Consider the following 24,165-nt stretch of genomic DNA (forward strand, 5'->3'; position numbering starts at 1 on the left):
ACTCGCGACCCCCGCGGCTACCGGGAATGACTACGGTTCTTTCGTCGCCACAACCATTTCCGCTCCTTCGGTTGCCTTCGCCGCAGCCACTTCCGCCCCCACTGACGTCACTAACCTGCAGGACCACAACGCCTCAGGTTTCTCCGCCCCCATGCCGTCTTTCGCCACCACACGTAACCCCGCCCCCACGGTTATTTCCGTCACGACGCATGACCCTGCCCTCACGCTTGACCCTGCCCCCACACCTAGCAACGTCACCACATCTAACCCCGCCCCTACATCAATCTCTGTCCCCGCCCCCACCCCCAGCTCCAGTCCCACACCAGGTCCTAGCTCCCAGCCTTGCCGGATCTTCACCATCCCTCCAGACCTCCCCCTCTCTGAGGATGAAAGATCAGTCCTCAGCAGAGGCCTCACCTTCATTCCCCTACGCCCTCGAATCAATGAGTTCAACACGCGGCGAGATATTGAATAATTCTTCTGCCGCCTTCGCCTCCGTGCCTACTTTCACAACCAAGACTCCTGCCCATCCTCTGACGACCCCTTCTCCCGCCTCCAACGCACCCCATCCACCTGGACACCCCGTGCTGGCCTCTTACCCGCCCTCAATCTATTTATAGCCAACTGCCGCCACAACATTAACCAACTCAACCTGTCCACCCCTCTCACCCACTCCAACCTCTCACCCTCAGAACGTGCAGCCCTCCACTCCCTCTGCTCCAATCCCAACCTCACCATCAAACCGGCAGACAAGGGAGGCGCGGTAGTAGTTTGGCGCACCGACCTTTATGCCGCTGAGGCCAAACGCCAGCTCGCGGACACCTCCTCTTATCGCCCCCTCGACCACGACCCCACCTCCCACCACCAAACCATCATCTCCCGGGCCATCCATAACCTCATCACCTCAGGGGATCTCCCATCCACCGCCTCCAACCCCATAGTCCCACAACCCCGCACCGCCCGTTTCTACCTCCTGCCCAAAATCCACAAACCTGACTGCCCCGGCCGACCCATTGTCTCAGCCTGCTCCTGCCCCACCGAACTCATCTCCGCGTACCTTGACACGGTTCTGTCCCCTTTAGTCCAAGAACTCCCCACCTACGTTCGGGGCACCACCCACGCCCTCCACCTCCTCCATGATTTTCGCTTCCCCGGTCCCCAACGCCTTATTTTCACGATGGACATCCAGTCCCTGTACACCTCCATCCCCCATCACGAAGGACTCCAAGCCCTCCGCTTCTTCCTTTCCCGCCGCACCAACCAGTACCCTTCCACTGACACCCTCCTTCGACTGACTGAACTGGTCCTCACCCTGAATAACTTCTCTTTTCAATCCTCCCACTTCCTCCAAACTAAAGGAGTTGCCATGAGCACCCGCATGGGCCCCAGCTATGCCTGTCTCTTCGTAGGATATGTGGAACAGTCCATCTTCCGCAACTACACTGGCACCACCCCCCACCTTTTCCTCCGCTACATCGATGACTGTATCGGCGCTGCCTCGTGCTCCCGCGGGAAGGTTGAACAGTTCATCAACTTTACCAACACCTTCCATCCCGACCTCAAATTCACCTGGACTGTCTCAGACTCCTCCCTCCCCTTCCAAGACCTTTCCATTTCTATCTCAGGCGACCGACTCAACACAGACATCTACAATAAACCGACTGACTCCCACAGCTATCTGGACTACACCTCCTCCCACCCTGCCCCCTGTAAAAACTCCATCCCATATTCCCAATTCCTTTGTCTCCTCCGCATCTGCTCCCAGGAGGACCAGTTCCAACACTGCACAGCCCAGATGGCCGCCTCCTTCAAGGACCGCAGATTCCCCCCAGACGTGATCGACGATGCCCTCCACTGCATCTCCTCCACTTCCCACTCCTCCGCCCTTGAGCCCCGCTCCTCCAACCGCCACCAAGACAGAACCCCACTGGTTCTCACCTACCACCCCACCAACCTCCGTATACAACGTATCATCCGCCGTCATTTCCGCCACCTCCAAACGGACCCCACCACCAGGGATATATTTCCCTCCCCTCCCCTATCAGCGTTCCGCAAAGACCACTCCCTTCGTGACTCCCTCGTCAGGTCCACACCCCCCACCAACCCAACCTGCACTCCCGGGACCTTCCCCTGCAACCGCAGGAAATGTAAAACTTGCGCCCACACCTCCTCCCTCACTTCCCTCCACGGCCCCAAGGGATCCTTCCATATCCGCCACAAGTTCACCTGTACCTCCACACACATCATCTATTGCATCCGCTGCACCCGATGTGGCCTCCTCTATATTGGGGAGACGGGCCGCTTACTTGCGGAACGCTTCAGAGAACACCTCAGGGACGCCCGGACCAACCAACCCAACCACCCCGTGACTCAACACTTTAACTCTCCCTCCCACTCCACCGAGGACATGCAGGTCCTTGGACTCCTCCACCGGCAGAACATAACACGACGGCTGGAGGAGGAGCGCCTCATCTTCCGCCTGGGAACCCTCCAACCACAAGGGATGAACTCAGGTTTCTCCAGTTTCCTCATTTCCCCTCCTCCCCCACCCCCCCCCCCCCCCCCCCCCACCCCTCCCCCCACCTTGTCTCAGTCGGTTCCCTCAACTCAGCACCGCCCTCCTAACCTGCAGTCTTCTTCCTGACCTCCGGCCTATCACCCTCACCTTGACCTCCTTCCACCTATCACATCTCCATCGCCCCTCCCCTAAGTCCCTCCTCCCTACCTTTTATCTTAGCCTGCTTGGCACACTCTCCTCATTCCTGATGAAGGGCTTATGCCCGAAACGTCGAATTTCCTATTCCTTGGATACTGCCTAACCTGCTGTGCTTTAACCAGCAACACATTTTCAACTGTGGGGAGAAAGTAGCATAGAGTACAATGGGTGAATGGGGGTGGGGACGAAGGTGATCGGTTGGGGAGGAGGGTGGAGTGGATAAGTGGAAAAGATAGGCAGGTAGGACCAGTCATGGAGATGGTGCTGAGCTGGAAGTTTGGAACTGGGGTGAGGGGAATTGAGGAAACTGTTGAAGTCCTCATTGATGCCCTGGGGTTGAAGTGTTCCGAGGTGAAAGATGAGGCGTTCTTCCTCCAGGTGTCTGGTGGGGAGGGAGCGGCAGTGAAGGAGGTCCCGGACCTCCATGTCCTCGGCTGAGATTGGTGGATGGGTAGGTAAATGATATTGGTGGATGTGTAGGTAAAACTTTGGATGTGGAAGGCTCCTTTAGGGCCTTGGATGGAGGTGCGGGAGGTGTGGGCACAGGTTTTGCAATTCCTGCGGTGGCAGCGGCAAGTGCCTGGACGGGAGGGTGGGTTGTTGGGGGGTGGGCATGGACCTGACCAGGTAGTCACGGAGGGAACAGCCTCCTTCGCCACTGCTCCCTCACCACCTGACGCCTGGAGAAAGAACTCATCTTCCACCTCAGAGCACTTCAACCCCAGGGCATCAGTGTGGACTTCACCAGTTTCCTCAATTCCCCTCACCCCAGTTCCAAACTTCCAGCTCAGCACCATCCCCATGACCTGTCCTACATGCCTATCTCCCTTTCCATGTAACCACTCCACCCTCTTCTCTGACCTATCGCCTCCATCCCCACCCCCATTCACCTATTGTACTCTATGCTACTTTCTCCCCATCCTCCCCTCATTTATCTCTCCACCCTTCAGGCACTCTGCCTGTATTCCTGATGAAAGGCTTTTGCCTGAAACGTTGATTTTCCTGCTCCTGGGAGAATGAAGAAACTGGTGAAATCAACATTGATCCCATGTGGTTGGAGGGTCCCGAGGTGGAAGATGAGGTGGTGTTCTAGGCATCGGGTGGCTAGAATTTGGCGATTGAGGAGGCCCAGGGCTGGCTTGTCCTTTGTGGAGTGGGAGGGGGAGTTGAAGTGTTCGGCCACAGGGCAGTGTGGTATAGTGAGTGTCCCAGAGATGTTCTCTGAAATGTGCTGCAAGTTGGCGTCCTGTCTCTTCAATGTAGAGGAGACCGCACGGAGCAATGGACACAGTAGATGGCATGTGTGGAAGTACAGGTAAATCTATCAGAGTCAGAATGACATGAGGGTCCAAATGGTGTGTGTGGACAGGAGTCTAGACCAGAATCTGAAGCCTCAGTCTGATCAGTTATGATTTATCAACAGCTTTGTTGGTCTGCCCCTAGTTCTCATTTTATGTGTGCATGTTTTCTTAGTTTCTGTTTGTCTTGTTCGCTTTAAAAATCTCCTGTTTGTCTTCTACCTTGTTCTCATGTGTATTATCAACCTGACATGTTCGCTTTCTGCTTTCAGTCTCTTGAATACATACTGCCTTATCTCTCCCCTCCTTTTATCTAGGTAGCTCTAATTTTGGTCTGCCCGGTCATTCCCCATGTAGGAATGTAGCCCGACTATGAACCACTTCCTCAAGTATAGAATCACTACCATGTGGAAGCAGGCTATTTTGGCCTATTGTGTTCACATCAACTCTCCAAGAGCATTCTGACCAGAGCCAACCCTCCCTACTGTAAGCTTGCATTTCCCATGGCTAATCCACCTGCTCTGCACATCTCTGGACACTGGCCATGCAAAGTTATCCAATCTATCTAACCCACACACCTTTGGACTGTAGGAGGAAATCAGAGCACCTGGAGGAAACCCACGTAGACATGGGGAGAATGTGCAAACGCCAGAGGGTGGAATTGAACCAGCATCCCTGGCGTTTTGAGGCAGCAGTGCTAATCACTGAGACACTGTGCTGCTCCTTTGCAGTGTTTTTGTTTGTGTTTCCAGCTGAGGCAGATTTCTAATCTCCAGCATCTGTAGATGTTTTGTTTTCACCAAGGCCTGACTCAGTTGCAGCGGAATGACATTGGTGCTCCTTGTTGAATTTGAAAGTTTTTCTGTAATCAGCATTTATCCTGACTATGTTTCAGAATCTCTTCCACACTTTAGAAGAGGATAATTTATATTAGGATAATTGAAGGGTAGCATTATCAGAGTTTCTGCATCATTCTATAAACTCTCTGCATTTGCTATTTTTAGGACTGGTTGATGGTTTTTACTACTGTAAAGGTTTTAGTTCCCATGTAGTAACTGCTAAAATTACTCTTCTCATTCTTGTTTGGCCTCCCTGTTGCTTCCATTCCATTTTGTCTGCTTGTCCACCCATCGTTTTCTACCCCTTTTTAATGTGCATGTGCTTGAAAAAGCATATTGCCAGTTCCTAGCTTTAAGCTGCGCAAAGCATTTTGTCTAAGCAACAACTAAAATGTTAAATCAACTAGGTAAACTAAATGTTGTCAGAGGGTCAAAAGAAAGGATTAATGTGTTGTGAACTTCGCACTTAATAAATTCACCTGTGAATAAGTGCATGCTTTGTAATCTCTTGATCATATGTTCCTTGGATATGTAACAAGAGTGGGTGTTTTGTTTGTTTCAACAGGCTGGGCAAGAATCTTTCCGTTCCATCACAAGATCTTACTACAGAGGAGCTGCTGGTGCCTTGCTAGTTTACGATATTACAAGGTAACTTATAACTGCAGTTGGTTTTCAATGGCGGCTCTTAAACTTGTTAAATCTTTTTTGAAAAAAAATAGTCCCTCTTAAAAAGCCTGCATCCTATAAACAAAATGGGTTCTAGCTAAGTATCAGTATACTGTACAGTGTAGTTAAATATTCAGTGAAATCAAAGTAACTTAGTTTTACTTCAGTAAAGTTATCCTGCATTTTGTTTAGTGTAATTACAATAATTTTGATAACGCTATTTAAATTTACTTCATTCCCTATTGTTTCCTAACCTACTTCCCATTAGTTGGTTGAACAAATGCTTCAAATAGTGAGCCACTTGAATGTGGTGAAATTGGTGTTAGTGATGTCATTTAGAGCATTTCACTTCAGTCAGTGTTATTTCGGTCATTTAACCGTTAATGCATGACGATACCATTTTAAGTTCCCAATATTCAGAAAGATCATTGTATTTGGGACTTGCTTAAGCTCTTACTTACACTACCTTGCTGGCAGAATTAGTTGGCCTCAGGTCAGTGTTTTTAGGCCCTTGCTGTCCTGAGGTTTTCCAGCATAGCACCCCCCTGCCCCATCCCTTTTTTTAAAAAAACTGAGGCGCTATAGACATTTTAGGTCTGTTTTCAGCTCATCTGCATAAGACCTTTTGGAAGCATTAAATCATACAGTGCAGAAGAGGCTCTTCAGCCCATCGAGTCTGCACTGACAAAAACTATGAAATCTAAACTAGAATAAAACAACAATCTGTAGATACTGGAGATCAAAAACAAAAACAAATCGTTGAAACAATTCAGCAGGTCTAGCAGCATCTAATGGGAAGAAAGCAGGGTGTCACCAGCAATTAGTCTTTGTATTAAATCTATACTAGCCCCACTTTCCAGCATTTGGCCCATTACTTTGAATGTTTGGGCATTTCATGTGTTCATCCAAATACCTTCTCAAACATAGAGGGTTTATGCCTCATCTACCCACACAGGCAGTGCATTCCAAAATGATTTTAAATATTGCCCAGCTTTCCATTTGTGGCAGTGCTGGAGGCAGTATGGGGTACAAGCAGAAGTGAGCATGTTGCATATTTTTCATCAATTGTAGCAGTTCATGAAGCATCAGATTTTAGGTGTGCTCTCTGACAGCTTTATTTTGCTTTTGCTGACTTGGACTTAGACCTGCTTTTTAAACCCCACTTTGTATGAAGAAATACATGTAAGTTTTTCAGGAAAATTTCTCATTTCCAGTATTCCAGTTACTGTAGGTGAATATTTTATAGTGCCTACAATACTGACATGCAACTCCTTTTGTGGAGAAAGGTACTTTGTAAAGTTGTTTCAGTGAGGACGGAATTTTTTTGTTTAGTCTTCCTGATCTGATTCCTAGGTGAAGATCTTGTGTGAATTCAGATCTGTGAATTCATCAGGCTTTTTTATTTATATTCATTTTAAAGGAAAGGTGAAAGTCTAGGGCTGGCCCAGTATTGATTGCTTAATTGCCTGTTTTGAATCACTAATCCTTTAGGTCTGGGACACTCTGCTGTTAGGAAAGAAATTCCAGAATTTTGACACTAACAGTGAAAGAATCATCTGCAAGTTCCTTTCCAAGTCAGAATGGTGTGCCTCTTGGAGGGCTTGCATATAGTGGTATTGCCATACTCCCATCTGCTCTGCCCTTCCAGGTTGGAGAGGTCACAGTCATAGCCATTGAAGGAACCTTAGTAAGTTTCCATGCTATTGAGTGAATATTCATACTGATGGATCGGGTACCAAAGAGAGCTGCTTTGTCCTGAATGGTGTCAAGCTTCTGGAGAGTTGTTGGAGCTGCACCCATCTAGGAAAGTGGGGAGTATTCGATCACACTTCTGACTTGTACCTTGTAGATGGTGAATGGGCTTTGGGGAGTTGGAAAGTGAGTTAACCAGCAGCACGATTCCTAGTGTCTAATATGTTTTTGTAATCTCAGTCTTAGTATGACTGTTCAGTTTCTAGTCAGTGGTAACCCTAGGATTTAGCTGTGGCAATAGACAGACTGTCTGTTGTTGGAGATTGTCCATGCTGAAACAGACAGTGACCTTGTTTGGGTCTTGCTGCATATCCATCCATATCTATGCATTGTGAATGGTGCTGTACTTAATGCAGTCGTTAGCAAATAGCCCCACTTCTGATCCTGTGATGGTGGGGATTATTGATGAAGCAGCTGAAGATTGGTCTTAAAAGACTACTCTAAAGAACTCCTATTGAGATTTTTGACTTCCACCAACTGCAACCATCATCCTTTTATGATAGGTATACCTTTAAACCAGCAGAAAGCCTCCCTGCCAATTCCCATTAGCTGTAGGTGCTTTGATGCCATACTTAGTGAAATGCTGCCCTGACTTCAAAGAAAGTTGCTGTCATCCGACATGGGAAATGTGCACTGATAATTGAGCCTCCCCTTTCCATGAGCTGTTATAATTATATGGTATGTATTATAAATTTAATTACCAAGGTGGTTAATTTGTGACTTTTTTTATCTTAAATAGTGGTCAAAGAAACTCACCAAGCTTCAATAAACAAAGGCAAACTTAATAACAAATGTATAATTTTACAAGTCTCCATTAAATTTCGTGGGTGTAAAAATGTAGGTAAAAAAGGACCAGCTCTGTGAATCTCAACCAAACCATGGGAGTTGAATGAGGTGACTGGGTACTGGTGATAGCGTACTGCTGACCCCAGAGATTGTCAATGTTTTAGTTGGTTAGTTGGACCTGGGGTTTTGTTTGGATTGGAAGTTTTTCTGTGTTTTTTTTTCATTGTGTTGGCAGGGGATGTAGGAGCAGAGAGATGAGGCAAGGAAGATACAGTATTTTTTTATTTTTGTGTTTTTTATTTTGGACTGAAATGGAAAAAGGACTTTTAAAAACCAAAGATTGTGAAAAGGATTGCTACGCTTTTAAAAAGCAAGTTACCTGACATTCATTTAAGTGATGTTTTGCACTGTTGTTTGCCCAAGCAATGGAGGAAAGTCTGCAAAAGGGCTGTAATTGGGCGAGGTGTGCCCAAGGTGAGTTTGGCCAGAGACAAGTAGCTGCTAACCAGTCACCATTCCATAAGCCGTTGACTGACAGGTTTTCTGTCCACTAACAACAGAGATTGGCTCCCAAATAGTTGCACAGTTTCTGGATATGATGATTTGGCCAAAAGCCATCGGACCTCTAGCCATCAGGAGTACTATTTTTTTTTCCCTCTAGCAAAAATTAGTTCAAGTCCAAAGGAAGCGAGTTTGTTTGTCCCCGATCAGTCACTGTAAGCTGTGGCTTTTAATCAATACGTCGGACACTTATGAATGTCAAACAAGTACTGTGTGCCTACTGCAAGCAAAATTATCTGGAAAAGGAAGATGTCCTGAAAGTCAAAGGGTTATCTCCACAAACTCTGGACAATCACCATTGAACTGACTTCCCAGTCATTTTATCCACCCATAACACTTTTGCCTGTGTGTAGGGGGAGTTTTATAAAGGAGTTAGTTTTAACTAGTTATATGTCAACGGTTCATAATTGCTTACCTGTTAGAATTTACAATTTATTACAAATAAAGTTAGTTCTCTTTGGGGGAGTGGCTTAGTGGTATTATCATTGGACTGTTAACCCAGAGATCCATGTAAGGTTCTTCTGAGAACCCAGATTCAATTCCTCCCATGGTAAATGGTGGAATTTGAATTTGATTTAAAAATCTGGAATTGAGTTGAATGGTGACCACAGGTCTGTGTCAATCATAGGAAAGGCCATCTGGTTCACTCCTATCCTCTTAAGGAAGGAAACTGCCATTTTTACCTGGTCTGGCCTCCATGTGACTCCAGACCCACAGCAATGTGGTTGACTCTTGACTGCCTCCTGGGATTGGCAGTAAATCCTGGCCTAGCCAGAGGTGCTCCCTTCATGTGATCAATAATGTTTTTTTTAAAAAAAAACCTGGGTCTAATCTGGGGAGTTTACTGTTTTAAAACAAAGTCTTTAACATCTGTGCTGACTTCAGGAATAGCGGGGCTTCATTTCCTTTATGCATGCTGTATGGTGTGGCAATTATTCTTGCAAAATAGTCTGATACAAGAATGTTAGGCTTGTCTGAAGGATCTGGGAAAACAGGTATCCAAAGATATATTGAGCAAAGTGGGCTTTGAAGATACTTTTGGAAGAGAGGTGGATAACTATGACTGAAAATTGCCCAGTAATTGGTTGGGACAGTGGTGTGCAGGTTGTAAGGAAAAGAAATTCAGTTCACCAGTTAGTGGCTGAGTTGCTTATAATGTTGGAAGAGTGGCTTTTAATAATGGACCAGTGTGTCTGAGAGTGGGGAACCAGTGGATGAAGTTGAATAGAGGCAGCACGGTGGCTCAGTGGTTAGCACTGCTAACTCTAGGCACCAGGGACCAGGATTCGATTCCCACCTTGGGTGACTGTCTGTGTGGAGTTTGCACATTCTCCCACAGTCCAAAGATGTGCAGGTCAGGTGAACTGGCCATGCTCAATTGCCCATTGTGTTAGGTGAAATAGTCAGGGATAAATGTAAGGTAGGGGAATTTGTCTGGGTGGGTTACTCTGTGGAGGGTCGGTGTGGACTTTGACTGACAGACTTGCTTCCAAACTGTAGGTAATCGAATCTAATCCCTACAATATGAAAACAGGCTCTTCAGCCCAACAAGTCCACACTGATCCTCCATAGAGTATCCACCCAGATCCATTTCCGTTCCCCTATTACTTTCACCTCTGACTACACATCCCTGAACACTGGGCAATTTAGGAGTAAACCCACACAGACACGGGGAGAACGTGCAAACTCCACACAGACTGCCTGAGGCTGGAATCTAACCCGAGTCCCTGGTGCTATGAAGCAGCAGGGCTAATCACTGAGCCACCGTGGTTGAGGATGGGATAGTGTGGGATACTAATAAAGTTAGATTAATTTGTCAATTGCAAGTTGTAAGTGTTGGAGTTTTCAACTAGAGATATAGGAAGCAACAGAGGTTTTAAGCCTAGAAATAGGGCACTGTGATATACTGAGGCAGCTGGGTAATAAGATGGTGGAATGTCTTGTCTAAAGTTAATTTTATGATGCAGACTTATTAGGTTGAGCGTCTCCAGACAGCCATTCATTGAGTTAATTTCTGATGGGAGGTTAACAGGGCACATTTGGTCCTTGTTGATTTACTTGCTGATAACGAGGTAACCAGACATATGGCATGTCTTGAATTGAAGATGGTGGCAGAGGGGTATGTTTGGGTGCAAAACGTGGAACATAACCTTATGCTTATGACCAGCTTTCCACAGATCATGTGACATCTGTACGCACCATAGATGGGGCTGAAGATTGAATCTTGGGATATCTTAAAGATAACCATTCTGATTTTGTGGGAGAAGTATTAATTTTGGAATAGATAATTGTAGAACCACAATATGTTGAGTGTGGAGTGGAACACAAAAGGGAGGAAATGGGCAATGATCAAGGTTATAGTAGAATAATTGAGGAGTGGTGTCTGCTGTCTTTGACCAAGTAGGTTATCTGTTGTGGTTGGGATGAAAGCCATTGAAGCAATCCAAATAAATGATTGGAGAAATAGGATTGTAGCTTGGCATTAAAGTGTCTGAAAGGGAGATCAGAAAAAGGTGGATAAAAAGAGTTATGAATTTGCAAGTTGGCTTAGTTAATGCTAAATGTGAAAGCATAGTAATTAACACAGAGGCTGAAAACTTGCTTTCCCTATTTTTTCACAGACGGGACACTTTCAATCATTTGACAACTTGGTTAGAAGATGCTCGCCAGCATTCCAACTCCAACATGGTCATTATGCTCATTGGAAATAAGAGGTAACGTTTTAGCTAGCAAAAGCTGACACTGTTTTTGACTACGGGTCTATGACAAGCTTAGAGTGAGGGTAATATCCTCAAATGTTTTCAGTACTGTAGACTGTTAAGGCCTGTTATGTCTTGTACCAGTCTACTCTTTCCCTCTAGTTACTTTGTTTCCATTCAGGTTTCCTATCCAATTCTGTTTTGAATGGAATTTACCTCCATGCTGTATTCTGTGGCTGTGAACTTTTTTTAAAAAAAGCAAATAAAAACCTGAGGGAACTGTAGATGCTGTAAGTCAGAAACAAAGAGAAATGACTGAAAAAGGTCCGTAGGTCTGGCAGCATCAGGAGAGAAATTGGAGTTCGTGTTTCAGTCCTTCGATCATCTAGTTCTGAGCAAGGGTCACACCACACAAAACATTAACTCTGATTTCTCTCCACAGATACTGAGCTTTTCTAGCAAGTTCTGTTTTTGTCTTTAAAAATAGTTCAGTTCTAGTGCTGTTCTTACTACCTTTTGATGATTGTACAATAGCTTTGCAAACGTATCCCTGAGTTTAGTTCCTGTGGAAGAGAATTACGACAAAATGAAACTACTTTTGATTGTGGAAATTAAGGATGTGACTAGAAATTGACAATGTAAAGATATCTTGGAACTCTTTACAAAACAACTTGGCAAAATACACTAACTGCAGTATGATCCACTCCAAATTGATAATTGGAAGAATATCATGAAAATGCAACAATTTCCCATCTTTTGACCTACATTACATTTGAGGGAGGTAAAGCTTTCTCAGTTTAGTGATTCCTTGAATTTTGCAATTTTTGTTTAATTTAAAGGATGTTTACCATCCTTGAATCATTCGATAATTATCTTATTTCCTGGGATTGTTCTGACCTCAACTTTGGTTGTTACTGTATGATCTTGGAAGAGGTGATAGTATGCAGGTGTTGGTCTGAGTTAAAGGAGTTAATAAATCACCAAACTCTTCATTTTCTAATGGATTTGTATTCAAGTACCAGTGTTTTGTGAAATGTTTGGAATAATGGCATCAAATGTATGTTTTTTTTAATCTAGGCTGAATGTGCAATTGCGTTGTGACATGAAATGGCTGATTCAAGAGAAGTAAACGACGAAAAATGAACACTTACGGTTTTAAATGTTGGTGAACACTCTCTTTCTTACAGTGACTTAGAATCAAGACGCGAAGTGAAGAAAGATGAAGGGGAAGCTTTTGCAAGAGAGCATGGCCTCATTTTTATGGAGACTTCTGCAAAAACTGCTTCTAATGTTGAAGAGGTAATATGATTTTGGAATTTTACATAGTTTATTTTGGCAGTCATCTCTAGTCCACTGAAGTATTGTATTTTTTGTAATGTGCTCTCAGAGCCCATATAACTTTTGGGCTGGTTTCTTTTACTGCTGTCTTGGAGAAAGGACCTTTATCCAGTGGCTTGGTTTTCATATGTGATTTTTGGTTTGAACTGTTTCATCATCAAAATACTTAGTTTCAATCTTCTCACCCTAGGAAGAGCACTTTTGGATGAAGAGTAAGCTAATGCAAAAGTGTTCATCTATTCAACTTGATTTGAATTTTCATTTTTATGAAAGATTTTTAACATTATTCATCCACTAACTTTGAAGGTCAGACGAAGAATACATCCATAATGTCTGCAAGGTCTTCAGTCAACTATAATTACACTTGTACTGAATGTCAGATTAATTGCAATGTATGATGAATATAATGTATTATCAGTGGCTGCTAGGCTGCTATCATTGCTAATGTTTACAAAGAAGAAAATAATTCAAATTGTTGTGGAAAACTGAATACAACACAGTGCAAGGTTTTGAGTTTTAAAATATCAAGGCTTCTCTGGCCTTCCGAGTATGGATTGCTTTAATTTGTATCCTTAGGCCCTTACCTGTGCTAGCAGTGAGGTTGTGATTTTAGCTCCTGTCCAGTACAGTATATTAAAATTATTTTTCCAAGGCAATTTGATCTTTACACTGGGAAGATTGGTGCATATGAAGGGATGTGCAATATATTTGCTGTTTCAGCATGCGTTATATTTCTCGCATTCAGATATGTAAATATTGATGGTAATTAAAATGTATTGGGGAATACAGATATCAAATTTCTTAATGCCATCTGTCTTCTGTTGAAGCATTTATGTTTCTGCAATGACGGAGCTGTTCAGACTTCATTCTGTGGGGCAAGGTGGAAAGTTGCTATCATCCTAGAGAGCCATAGGGCTGCACGCTCATTATAGAGAGACATCTGGTGGTTTAACTTGAAAGCCACCATGCTTCAGGCAGGGCAAGCAATTGAGAAATTGAGTCCTTCATGGTAACTTCGGTCAGTGTGGGAATTGAACCCAGGCTGTTGGCATCACAAGCCAGCCATCCAACCAACTGAGCTAACTGACCACAGGGCAAGGTATAAACCTTCTAGAAAACGTTGGGGCAGATTTAAGGATACTGCAATGAACACCCATTACTTGATATGGGATTAAATTTATTTAAAGTGCCAAGGCATTATGGTACAAAGTTAAAACTTTACACTGAGAAAAGGAAAATAAATTTTCTTCAATTTTGTTGCTTCATACCAGAATAATAATTAGACTTAGGAAGCAATTAAGAGGCAATATCTGAGCCATGTATATGATTTTCAACCTACCCTCCAGTTATAAACTCTTAAGCAGAACTGTTAATACACAAATTGTAACGAACTCAATAAGTTAGGTATTCCGCTAAATAGCAAGTTATTTTCTAATGTTTCAAAAGGATGCATGGCCAGTGTTTGTTTGAGAGCTAAAACAAGAATGAGGCACTGATTTACTAATTATAAAGCAAAGAATGGCAAATTGAAAGGTCAGAGAAAAGAATTGGAGATATAAAAATTGGAAATATTGAAATAAATCTTCAAGATTTCAATGACAGGTAGTTGAAGGATGAGTGAAGTCAATTGTTGAGAATTTACAGCAGAGCCTGACCCCCCCCCCCCCCCAATTCTTTCACTATTTTGGAGGCAACCCAAGGAAAATTGATTGAAAATTCAGAAATAAAAATATTCTACAAAATGGGACTGCTTTACACTCGGTGGTAGTGACCATGATAACAAATTGGCTGAACAATTTGTCTCAATTGTTTTAAAAACTCTGTATGAAAAGGATTGATATACATCCCAACAATTAGACAGGAGGATCTAGCATTTTTATTAATTTGTCAGTATTTCAGAATGAGTGCAAATCTAAAATTTAGATTCTTAAAATTGGGAACGAGGGAAGGGTTGAAGATTTAAATGTGGTTGTGTGTGATTCTTTCTGACATCTAACGTAGTGGCACTTCCACTAACAAGCAGGTAAGTGACAAACAGAAATTGCTGGAAAAGCCCAGGTCTGGCAGCTCCTGAGGAGGGGACGAGTGAAATCTGTTCAACCCAATCATGATGCTTTTGGCAGTTTAATTCATCCCAGTGTTCACAAGAATTCTGAACAAACATAAAGGTTTGTGTAAATATCTCATTAAATCTATCTTCATGAGCTCTGCTGATTAAGGCTGTGAAGTGCTGAGTTATCAGCCCAGAAGGATACCATCTGAGCACTGTAAGATTTGTAGACATAGAGGAGTCATACAGCACAGAAAAGGCCATTTGGCCCATCACATCTGCAGCAACAATAACTACCACTAAGTGTACAAATCCCAATTTCCTGCACTTCTCCCATATCATTGATATTTCAAGTGCTAATCCAATTTGTTTTTTAACAGTTGTAAGTTTTCTGGCCTGCTGTGCACTCCAAATTCCCATCTCCTGCTGAGGGGAAACAGCTCTTTCCCCATATCCCCTCTGAATCGCCTGTCCCTTACTAGCAAAACTATGCATCATTTATGTATCTGTCTAGATACATTTTAGATGGGCAGGGAGCAGAGGGATACAGATCCTTAGAAATAGGCAACAGATTTAGACTGAGGATCTGGTTTGGTGCAGGTGTAGAAGCCTGAAGAGCCTGTTCCTGTGCTGTAATTTTCATTGTTTGTTCTATGCCCTTCATGATTGACCTCTCAAATAAGGGGAGCAGTTGGTCTCTCTCTTCACCCTGTCTATATCCCTCAATCTTATGCCTCGATCATGTCACCCTCTGTGTTCTCTACTCTAAAGGAAACCACCTGTCCAGTGTCTCCTTATCACTCAATTGCTCCATTCCAGATGACATTCTGGTGAACCTCCTCTGTACCTCTTCCAGTGCTATCACATTCATCATGTAGTAAGATGACCAGATCTGCACTCAGTACTACAGCTGTAGCCTAATCAATGCTTTATATGTTCCAACATTGCCGCCTTGCTCTTATATCTGTCATGGCTGATGAAGGCAAGTGTTCCATATACCTTACCTATCCTAGTCATATGCTCTGAGTTAAGTATCCCAAGAGCCCTGTTCCTCTAAGTTACCTAGCGCCCTGCCATTCACTAAATTTGCTTAACATTTCTCCCAGATTTTCATCTATATCATTTCTGCATATAACTAACAATAAGGGTCCCATTACTGCTCCTTTTGGTACATCACTGGACACCAGCCTCCAGTCACTCAAACAGCCATCTTATCATTACACTTTCCTATTACTAAACCAGTTTCTGATCCATCTCACCAAGTTTATCTCAATGCCTCGTGCTTTAACATTCTCACTCTCTCATGTGGGACTTGTCAAAAGCTTTGCTAAAATTCATATAAAGTAGATCAACTGAATTTACCTGATCCCCATACTTGATGACTTTTTCGGAAAAGTTCTAACAAATTTGTTAGGCGTGACCTTTTGACAAAACCATGCTGACTACCCCTAATTAACTCATTCCTTTTCAAGTGGGTATTTATTCTGTCAAGTTTCTCCAATTGTTTCCCTACCCTTTACATGAGACTCGCATCAAACTGCAATTTTATGGTTCACCTTCAGAAGCCTCTTTAAAAAGTGGAACCACATTTGGTGTCCTCCAGTCCTCTGGCTCTTCCCCTGTGGCCAGAGAGGAATTAAAAATTTGTGACAGTCCCTGCAATTTCTTATCTCTCCTCCCACAGCAACCTCTGGTGTAATTAATTCAGGCCAAGGGATTTGTCTATTTTTCAAACCAGTCAGCCTCCAATTCTTTTTCTGTGAAACTGTGTGAGCACCTCAGTCCCTCTTTGTATCTATGCTCACCTTGTCCAGAGTGAAGACTGAAGAGAAGTATTCATTCAACTCCTTCCAATGTTCTGTTTTCATACAGATTGGCCCCTAATAGCCCCTACTCTTCCTTTCCTATTTGCAAATTCTTTCCTGTGCCTATCTTTTAGCTCTTCTAATTGCTTTCTTTAGTTCCCTTCTGCACTTGCTGTATTCCTGTAGGACTGCAGCTGAATTGTTCCCTTGGGACTTGCTGAATACCCTTCTTCCTCATCCAGTCCTGTATTGTCCTAAACATACAGGGCTCCCTGAACTTATTGTTCCTTACATACTCCTTACAGGGTACAAACTAGTCCTGCAGTCTTCCTGACTACTTTTTGAATGCTCAAACCCATCCATCCAAACCTTTGCTCTGCTGTGGACAAGGAGACAAGGAGCTGTTCCCAATCTGCCTCTTCCACATTTTCACCCCTTCCCCTTCTCTTTCTGCCCCCCCAAAAAAAAAAACCCTACCCCAAGCCATCTTTTGCAGGCCATCTTTTTCTTTGTCCAGAACAAATTTGAACCAAACCGTGTTGTGGTTACTATCGCTATAACATTACCCCTTTGCCACTTCGAACACTTACGAGATTACATTCCCTACAGTGCAGAAACAGGCCCTTTGGGCTAACCAGTCCACAATGACTCTCTGAAGAGTAACCCACCCAGACCCATTTCACTCTGTCTAATGCGCCTAGCACTATGGGCAATTTAGCATGGCCAATTCACCTGACCTGCACATCTTTGGGTTGTGGGAGGAAACCAGAGCACCTGGAAGAAACCCACGCAGACAGTGGGAGAATGTACAAACTCCACAGACAGTTGCCTGAGGCTGGAATTGAACTGGGACCCTGGTGCTGTGAGGCAGCAGTTGCACTATCCCTCCTTGGGCCTTTTGTGTATCAATATTTTTAAAAAACTCCCCTAGATACAGTTGAAGAAATCTGTCCCCTCTACACCCTTAACACTGAGTATCCCAAATTCTTTTGGGAAGCTGAAATCTCCTCTTGTAATTACCTGATAATTATTCCTAAACACTTCTGTGAACTGTCTGTAATTGCTGCTATATTTTCTGCTGACTCTTTGGGAGGTGTATAATGTGCTCATGCCCTCTTACCATTCTTGGGTTCTACTGACAAAGCATCATTTAAGGACCATTCTGAGATATCATCTTTCCTTATCACAGTAACTGACTACTATTTTAATAGTGCTACACCACTTTTTTTTTTACACACTCCTCTGTCTTGCTAAAGATCTTTTGGTGTGAAATATTGAATTTCCAATCCAGCGACCCTTTGACCATATTTGTGTTGGCAACAATATCATAGTTCCACAAGTTAATCCATGCCATTAACTGGTTAGTCTTACCTACTACACTCGGCATTAAAGTAAAAACCGTCCAGCATTGTCTGACTCTCTTGACGAGCAACATCGCTGAACCCACAGTGACTTGCTTCCTTTGCTGTCCCTGTTTCAGTGATTTGATTCTGTCTTCCTTCTCCTGCCAGACTAGTTTAAACTTCTCCCAACTGCACCAGCAAATCCTACCTGCAGGATGTTGGTCCCAGTGTGATCCAGGTGCAGACCATCCCATTTCGACATGTTGTACCAACTTTTTTAGCCACACGTTCATCTGTCCTACTTTCCTATTTCTAAACTCTATCATAACATTGGGAGTAATCCAGAGGTTATGACCATTTGAGGTCCTGTTTTTTAATCTACTGACTAGCTCCCTAATTTATTAATGGAAGACCTCATTCCTCACTTTGCTGTTCCTTTTTCCTCCCATATCCCCTGCAGTCAAGCTACTTATCAGAAGCTTGGCTCTGACTGTGTTCTGAGGTACCAGTACCCTCATCAGTTCCATAATGGTATGTCGTTTAGTGAGTGGGACCTCAGGGTACTCCTGCACTACCTGCCTGCTCTTTCTGGACTGTCTGGTGGTCACCCATTCCAATCTGTCCTTTAGTCCCTTCAGCTGTGATGTGACCACCTCTCTAAAGGATCCAACCTCGTAACTTCTAGCTTTGTGATTGTGCCACAGCGTCTCTACCCACTGCTCCTGCAGCTGGAAGCACTTCCTGCAGGGGTGGTCATCTGGGGCACTGGCAGCATCCAGGACTCCCTATGTGTGACCAGCTACACATTCCATTTGACTGGCCTCTCCTAACATCTCCCAAACTTACTGTTAAAGCCTTAGACTAGAATTCTTACTTTGTTAGACTTCCTACTCTCACTAAGGTTATGAAAAAGTTAGCTGTAACATAGAACGTTACAGCACAGTACAGGCCCTTTGGCCCTCGATGTTGTGCTGACCTGTCATACCAATCTTAAGCCCATCTAATCTATGCTATTCCATGTAAGTCCATATGTTTGTCCAATGACAACTTAAATGTACTTAAAGTTGGGATATCTACTACCGTTGCAGGCAAAGCATTCCATACCCTCCTTACTCTGAGTAAAGAAACTGCCTCTGACATCTGTCCTATATCTATTACCCCTCAATTTAAAGCTATCTCCCCTCGTGCTCGCCATCACCATTCTTGGAAAAAGGCTCTCCCTGACCACCCTATCTAACCCTCTGACAGCTACAATTGTTCTACATCTGTAGAATAAACAAGTGTTAATTGCTAGGTGCCCAGTACTCACTAATCTGGACCCCCCCCCCCCCCCCCCCCAACCTCACCTTTTGAAGTTGACATCAACAGGAGTTGCACGGAAGATTGTGTTCCTGCAGCTTCCTTCCTGGTTCCTTTGTCCCTGCCTGCGGCTGCAGCTGCTCCAAGCTGTGTCCAGTAAAGACGCGTTTGGGGAGGGGATAACTTCGTGGTGTTCTTGCTGGCCTTTTAATCCCGAGAACCACCATGTTCTGGGGACTGAGGCGGCATGGTGGCTCAGTGGTTAGCACTGCTGCCTCACAGCCTCTGGTGACTGTGTGGAGTTTGCACATTCTCTCCATATCTGTGTGGGTTTCCTCCCACAGTCCAAAGATGTGCAGGTTAGGTGAATTGGCCATGTTAAATTGCCCACAGTGTTAGGTGTGTTAGTCAGAGGGAAATAGGTCTAGGTGGGTTATTCTTTGGAGGGTCATTGTGGACTTGTTGGGCTGAAGGGCCTGTTTTCACACTGTATGGAAGGTAATCTAAAATCCAGCCATGACAGATGGTGGAGTTTGAATTTTTTTTTTTTTAAAAAATTTTTGAGGCAGCTGTGCTAACCACTGAGCCACCGTGCCACCCCCAAAGACATGCATGACCATGAAACTACTACCGATTATCGGAAATACCCATCTGGTTCCGTGATGTCTTTGGGTAGTAAAGGCTGGCCTAGCAAGTGGCACTTTCATCCTGTGCGTGAATTATATTAAACTGAGCTTCACATGTCAGTGGAAAAATTTTGAATATTTTAGAATCATTTCAAAAAATGGAGACTGATTTTTAGGCCAGTTATCATGTACAATGTTAGTCTGTTTGAAAGGGTTTAATACCAGAGCATTATAATCCAGCAGAGTCAGGCTAGCTTCATGAAGGAGAAATCATGCCTGATAAATTTGTGGCTTTGAGGTAATAGCAAGTAGATAAAGGGGAAGCAGCAATCGGTGTAATATGTTTAGATTTTCAAAAGGCTTTTGATAAGGTACCACAAGTCGGGCTACTTAAGCATCCATGGTGTTGGGGGTAGCATGGCCAGAGGATTGGCTGATTGATGGAAGGCACAATTGTGATAAATGGTACATTTCCAAGATGGCATCCTGAAATATAGTAGAGTGCCACAATTGTAATATATGTTAATAACTTTGAGAAAAGTGGGCATACAATGGCCAAGTTTGTGGGTGACAAAACTACGTGGGGAGGAAAGTCCTGAGCATGACAGTCTACAGAGGGATGCAGACAAGTTACATGTGTGGGCAAAATCTTGCCAGATGGAAAATGTTATATGGGAAAACATGAGGTTGTGTGCTTTGGCAGGAAGAATACATAATCTGAATATTAGTTAAATGGAGAAAAACTGCAGCAATCAGCAACGCAGAAGTACTTGGGGATTCTTGTGCATGAATCACAAAAGGCTAGCATCCAAGTTCAGCAGGTTATAGGGAAGGCAAGTAGGATGTTGGTTTCCATTCCAAAAGGAATGGAGTATTAAGATTATGGAAGCCTTGCTAAAACTATACAAGGCAGCAGTCGGACCACACTTGGAAGACTGAACGTTTTGGTCTCCTTGTCTAAGGAAAGATGTAATGATGGAGGCAATCCAGAGAAGGTTCACGAGGTTGATTGTGACACAGGCAGTAATCCACATGTGTGATCTCGAAAGCGCATTGTTTGCAGCCAAAAGTCCTGATTTCTGACCTTGTGTTCCATTTTGTCTGACATTTTAAATATCCTGGGAATGTTTATTCCTAACACTGGTCATCCAGCAATCATGTCAAATGACCTGTCAATCAACCTCATGATGTATTTGTGCCATTTAGTGCTCACATGGTTAGAGGATTGGTTGAGTAATAGAAGACAGAACTGGGATAAAGGGTGCATCTTCTATTTATTCTTCATTGATGTAACTTTAGTCATTACTATATTAATGTTACAGCCTTTGTGCCTTCCTGAATATCCCATCTTGGATGGGCAGTGGTTTCCTCAGATTAAATATTAAAAAGACTTCAGAGCCCTTGTCTTCGCATCTTCAGCATCCATTCCTCTCCCCGGCCTATGTCCGAAATTGAGTCGGACTGTTTGCAGTTTCCTTCACATTGCTATAATTTGAGAGCCTCAGCCATCTGTTTACACTTGATGTGATCTGTATCTAATTTGTTGCTGCACCATTGTTGACCACCTTTTCAATTGCTAAGCCCAAAGCTTTGGCATTCTCTTCCTAAACTCCCCTGCTACCTCCTGCTTGAATATGCACATTACTTCAACTGTTTTGGTCATTTGCTGTCATACCACCATTTGTAACTTGGTGTGAAATTTTTGATTTGATTTAGAGAAGGATTTTTCTGTTCAGGATGAAATGTAAAATCTTGCTGCTGTTAAACTGCTCATCTGTACCACCCAAGTTCTACTGACCCAACTTTCCACCTGATCCTTTCACCTACCTCCTTCCACATCTAGGTGCTTGTTCACCAGGACACCAATCCCAGCTAGGTTAAATGGAACCCATCCTAACAGATCAGTTCTTGTTTCTTCAGTACCAGTGCAGCATCTTTTCAGCTATGCATTCAACTGTGTTGATCCTATGCAAATTTGTAAATTGATCAGATTATAAAACAGGAATTGCTTAATTTGGAACCCTAGCTCCTCTAACTCTGTCAGCAAGTCCTCATTTCTAGTTCTGTGTGGACTGTTATGAAGATGTGGGTATACCTTTGAGTTAAAAGCAGCAGAACTACCGGACTCAAAAACGGGAAGTGTAACCACTCGATTAGTTCATTGCTTGGAGGCGAAAATAAATTCAAATTTGGCCCATCAGTTTAAATTATACCCAAAGCAACATATCAAACTTCAATCAAGATTGACAACATAATTCAATCTTAAAAGCCAATGATACAATCTGATGCTCTGGAGTATAAGACTGGGGAAAATTGAACAGTTTAGAGGAGATCTGCCACGTGCTAGCTTGTAAGAGACTGCTTAAAAAAAATTTCTCTGAATGTCCCTTTTCAATCAGTCACCTGTAATGCAGAAATCCCTAATAAGGAAGAAAAGACACAGGAAGATCTGAAGACTAGCATCTAAAGCTGTCTGGTTTTTGAAATGTGTTTAGTAGATTTTAAATGGGGGTTTTATCGGGCCAGTATTATAGAAGGAAAGCTAAAAGATAGGTTAGAGAAAAATATTGTATGAAGTGGTTAATTAATTCTGTTATACTTTAAGAAATTTTTTTTTTTTACTTTTAAATAGTTCTTGGCCACTTGATTTTTAGATTACTACTGCAGTGGATAAATCTTTTCTGTGTTGCTGGTTTTAAATTAAGTAGGAGGGTTTACCCTGTTGTAAATGGATACTTGCCCCTTCAATCTTAACATTTCCAGAATGCGATGTCACTCCTTGCCAGGCAAAATTCTATTACCTCCCTGCTACCAGGAGGTAATACAGCCTTCAGAGTTCCCAGCTTGAAAAGACAGTATTTATTTCCCCCTTAACAGATTTATTTATAGTTCTCTCTTCCTATCTCTGCCATCTTTGCTCTCCTACCTCAGTGCCTCCTATATCACTCATTCATAGACTTCCCTTCATTCTATTGGACAGCAGCAGAGGCTGATGCTTCACAAATCAACCTGCGCCATTTTCACTTGCCTGAGTCACCTTTGCTTCATTACCTACCCTAGGGGACATGACTGCCTTATGGGATAAAATACTTAGCAAGTTCATTAGCATAGATTCGGACATCCCTACAGGTGCAGCACACCACTGTCTACTGTCATCTCTTTACAACCTTATTTTGTACATTACAATAATCTAATACAACTCAAAGGTCACTTTTTGTATTTTCTCTCCACTTCCCATATGTAAATGATCGAGAAAAAACCTAGCTTTTAGTTTTTCTTTTTTCCTTTCTTAGACAGTTTTATTCCATTCTTTTAAGCTCACATTTTCTTTTACTTACTTCCTCTCACTCCTTTTCCTTTCTCTTCCTCTGACCACCGCCACCAAATAGCTTTGATTCTAATTCCAATGTGGTGGGAAGAGAGTAGGTCACTGAGTTAAGATGAGTAGTTGGAAGAAAATGATTGACATTAGCTTAACCCACGTAAGATGTGTATAATATGAAAGCATAAGATTCCATTGTTTCTGCCTTGAAAGGTTGATTATCTTGCAACACCTGCCTCCCCCTTATTTTAGAACTTGTAATTGAAATTTGAGTGTTTTTAGAAGTTACTTTGACTTCTCTGGCAAGTTATAGCTGAAAACAGATGATTAAAACTTTAATATGCTTTAGGAATGTTATTCTATTTTAAAAAGTGGCACCATATTTATGAATTAAAATAGCCATTTGTTAAGGTTAAAGTTCTACAGCCTCCATTTCTAAATGGACTCTGAACTCATTATTAGACTGTGTAATTGTGTATACCACTTGAACTTTTTCATCTTGCCAGCAGAGGGCAGTATTTTTCACTACCTGGAAAACAAAAGTTTATTCAAACTATGGCACCACCACGAGTCAGAATTTTCTGGTGAAATTAGCAATCAAACATGTATTCTATTAGCAATTTTTGTCATAAATAGTCAGTCAACACACAGCTGTTGATTTACTGCGAACCATGCAAAAATGGCATCTTCAGTTGTTCCATTGTTTCGAAGAGATTCTTGGATTGCAAAGTGCATGTAAAATAAAATTACCACAAACTTAGCATTGGTATATCATGCACAAGGTCCTTTCTAATGACTAGACATTTTTATTTATTCTTTCACATGATGAGTTATTGGCTAGGCCAGCATTTATCATCCATTCTTATTGCCTTGCAAGGTGGTCATGAGTTGTCATCTTGAAAGGCAATAGTTTGAACTGAGAGGTCACACTCTGCAGATACTTAATTGTTTTATATGGTATGTACAAATTTGTTCTTTTGTCTTTGCTAATTACCTTTCTCAATCCAGTCTTTTATGATATTTCTCTATTCTAATTTAGCCAAATTGATTCTATTTTCTTCTCTG

General features: G+C 43.0%; 1 protein-coding gene across 1 annotated transcript in view; it reads left to right on the forward strand.

Annotated features, from left to right (window-relative positions):
• Positions 1-24,165, forward strand: part of rab2a (RAB2A, member RAS oncogene family) — an 86,626-nt gene that overhangs the window by 31,857 nt on the left and 30,604 nt on the right. Inside the window, exons 4-6 of the mRNA XM_060822641.1 lie at positions 5,419-5,501; positions 11,240-11,332; positions 12,505-12,616. Coding sequence (XP_060678624.1) covers positions 5,419-5,501; positions 11,240-11,332; positions 12,505-12,616 — 288 coding nt within the window. The remainder of the gene's footprint in view (positions 1-5,418; positions 5,502-11,239; positions 11,333-12,504; positions 12,617-24,165) is intronic.

Source organism: Hemiscyllium ocellatum, chromosome 4 (genome assembly GCF_020745735.1).
Source record: "Hemiscyllium ocellatum isolate sHemOce1 chromosome 4, sHemOce1.pat.X.cur, whole genome shotgun sequence".
Lineage (NCBI taxonomy): Eukaryota > Metazoa > Chordata > Chondrichthyes > Orectolobiformes > Hemiscylliidae > Hemiscyllium > Hemiscyllium ocellatum.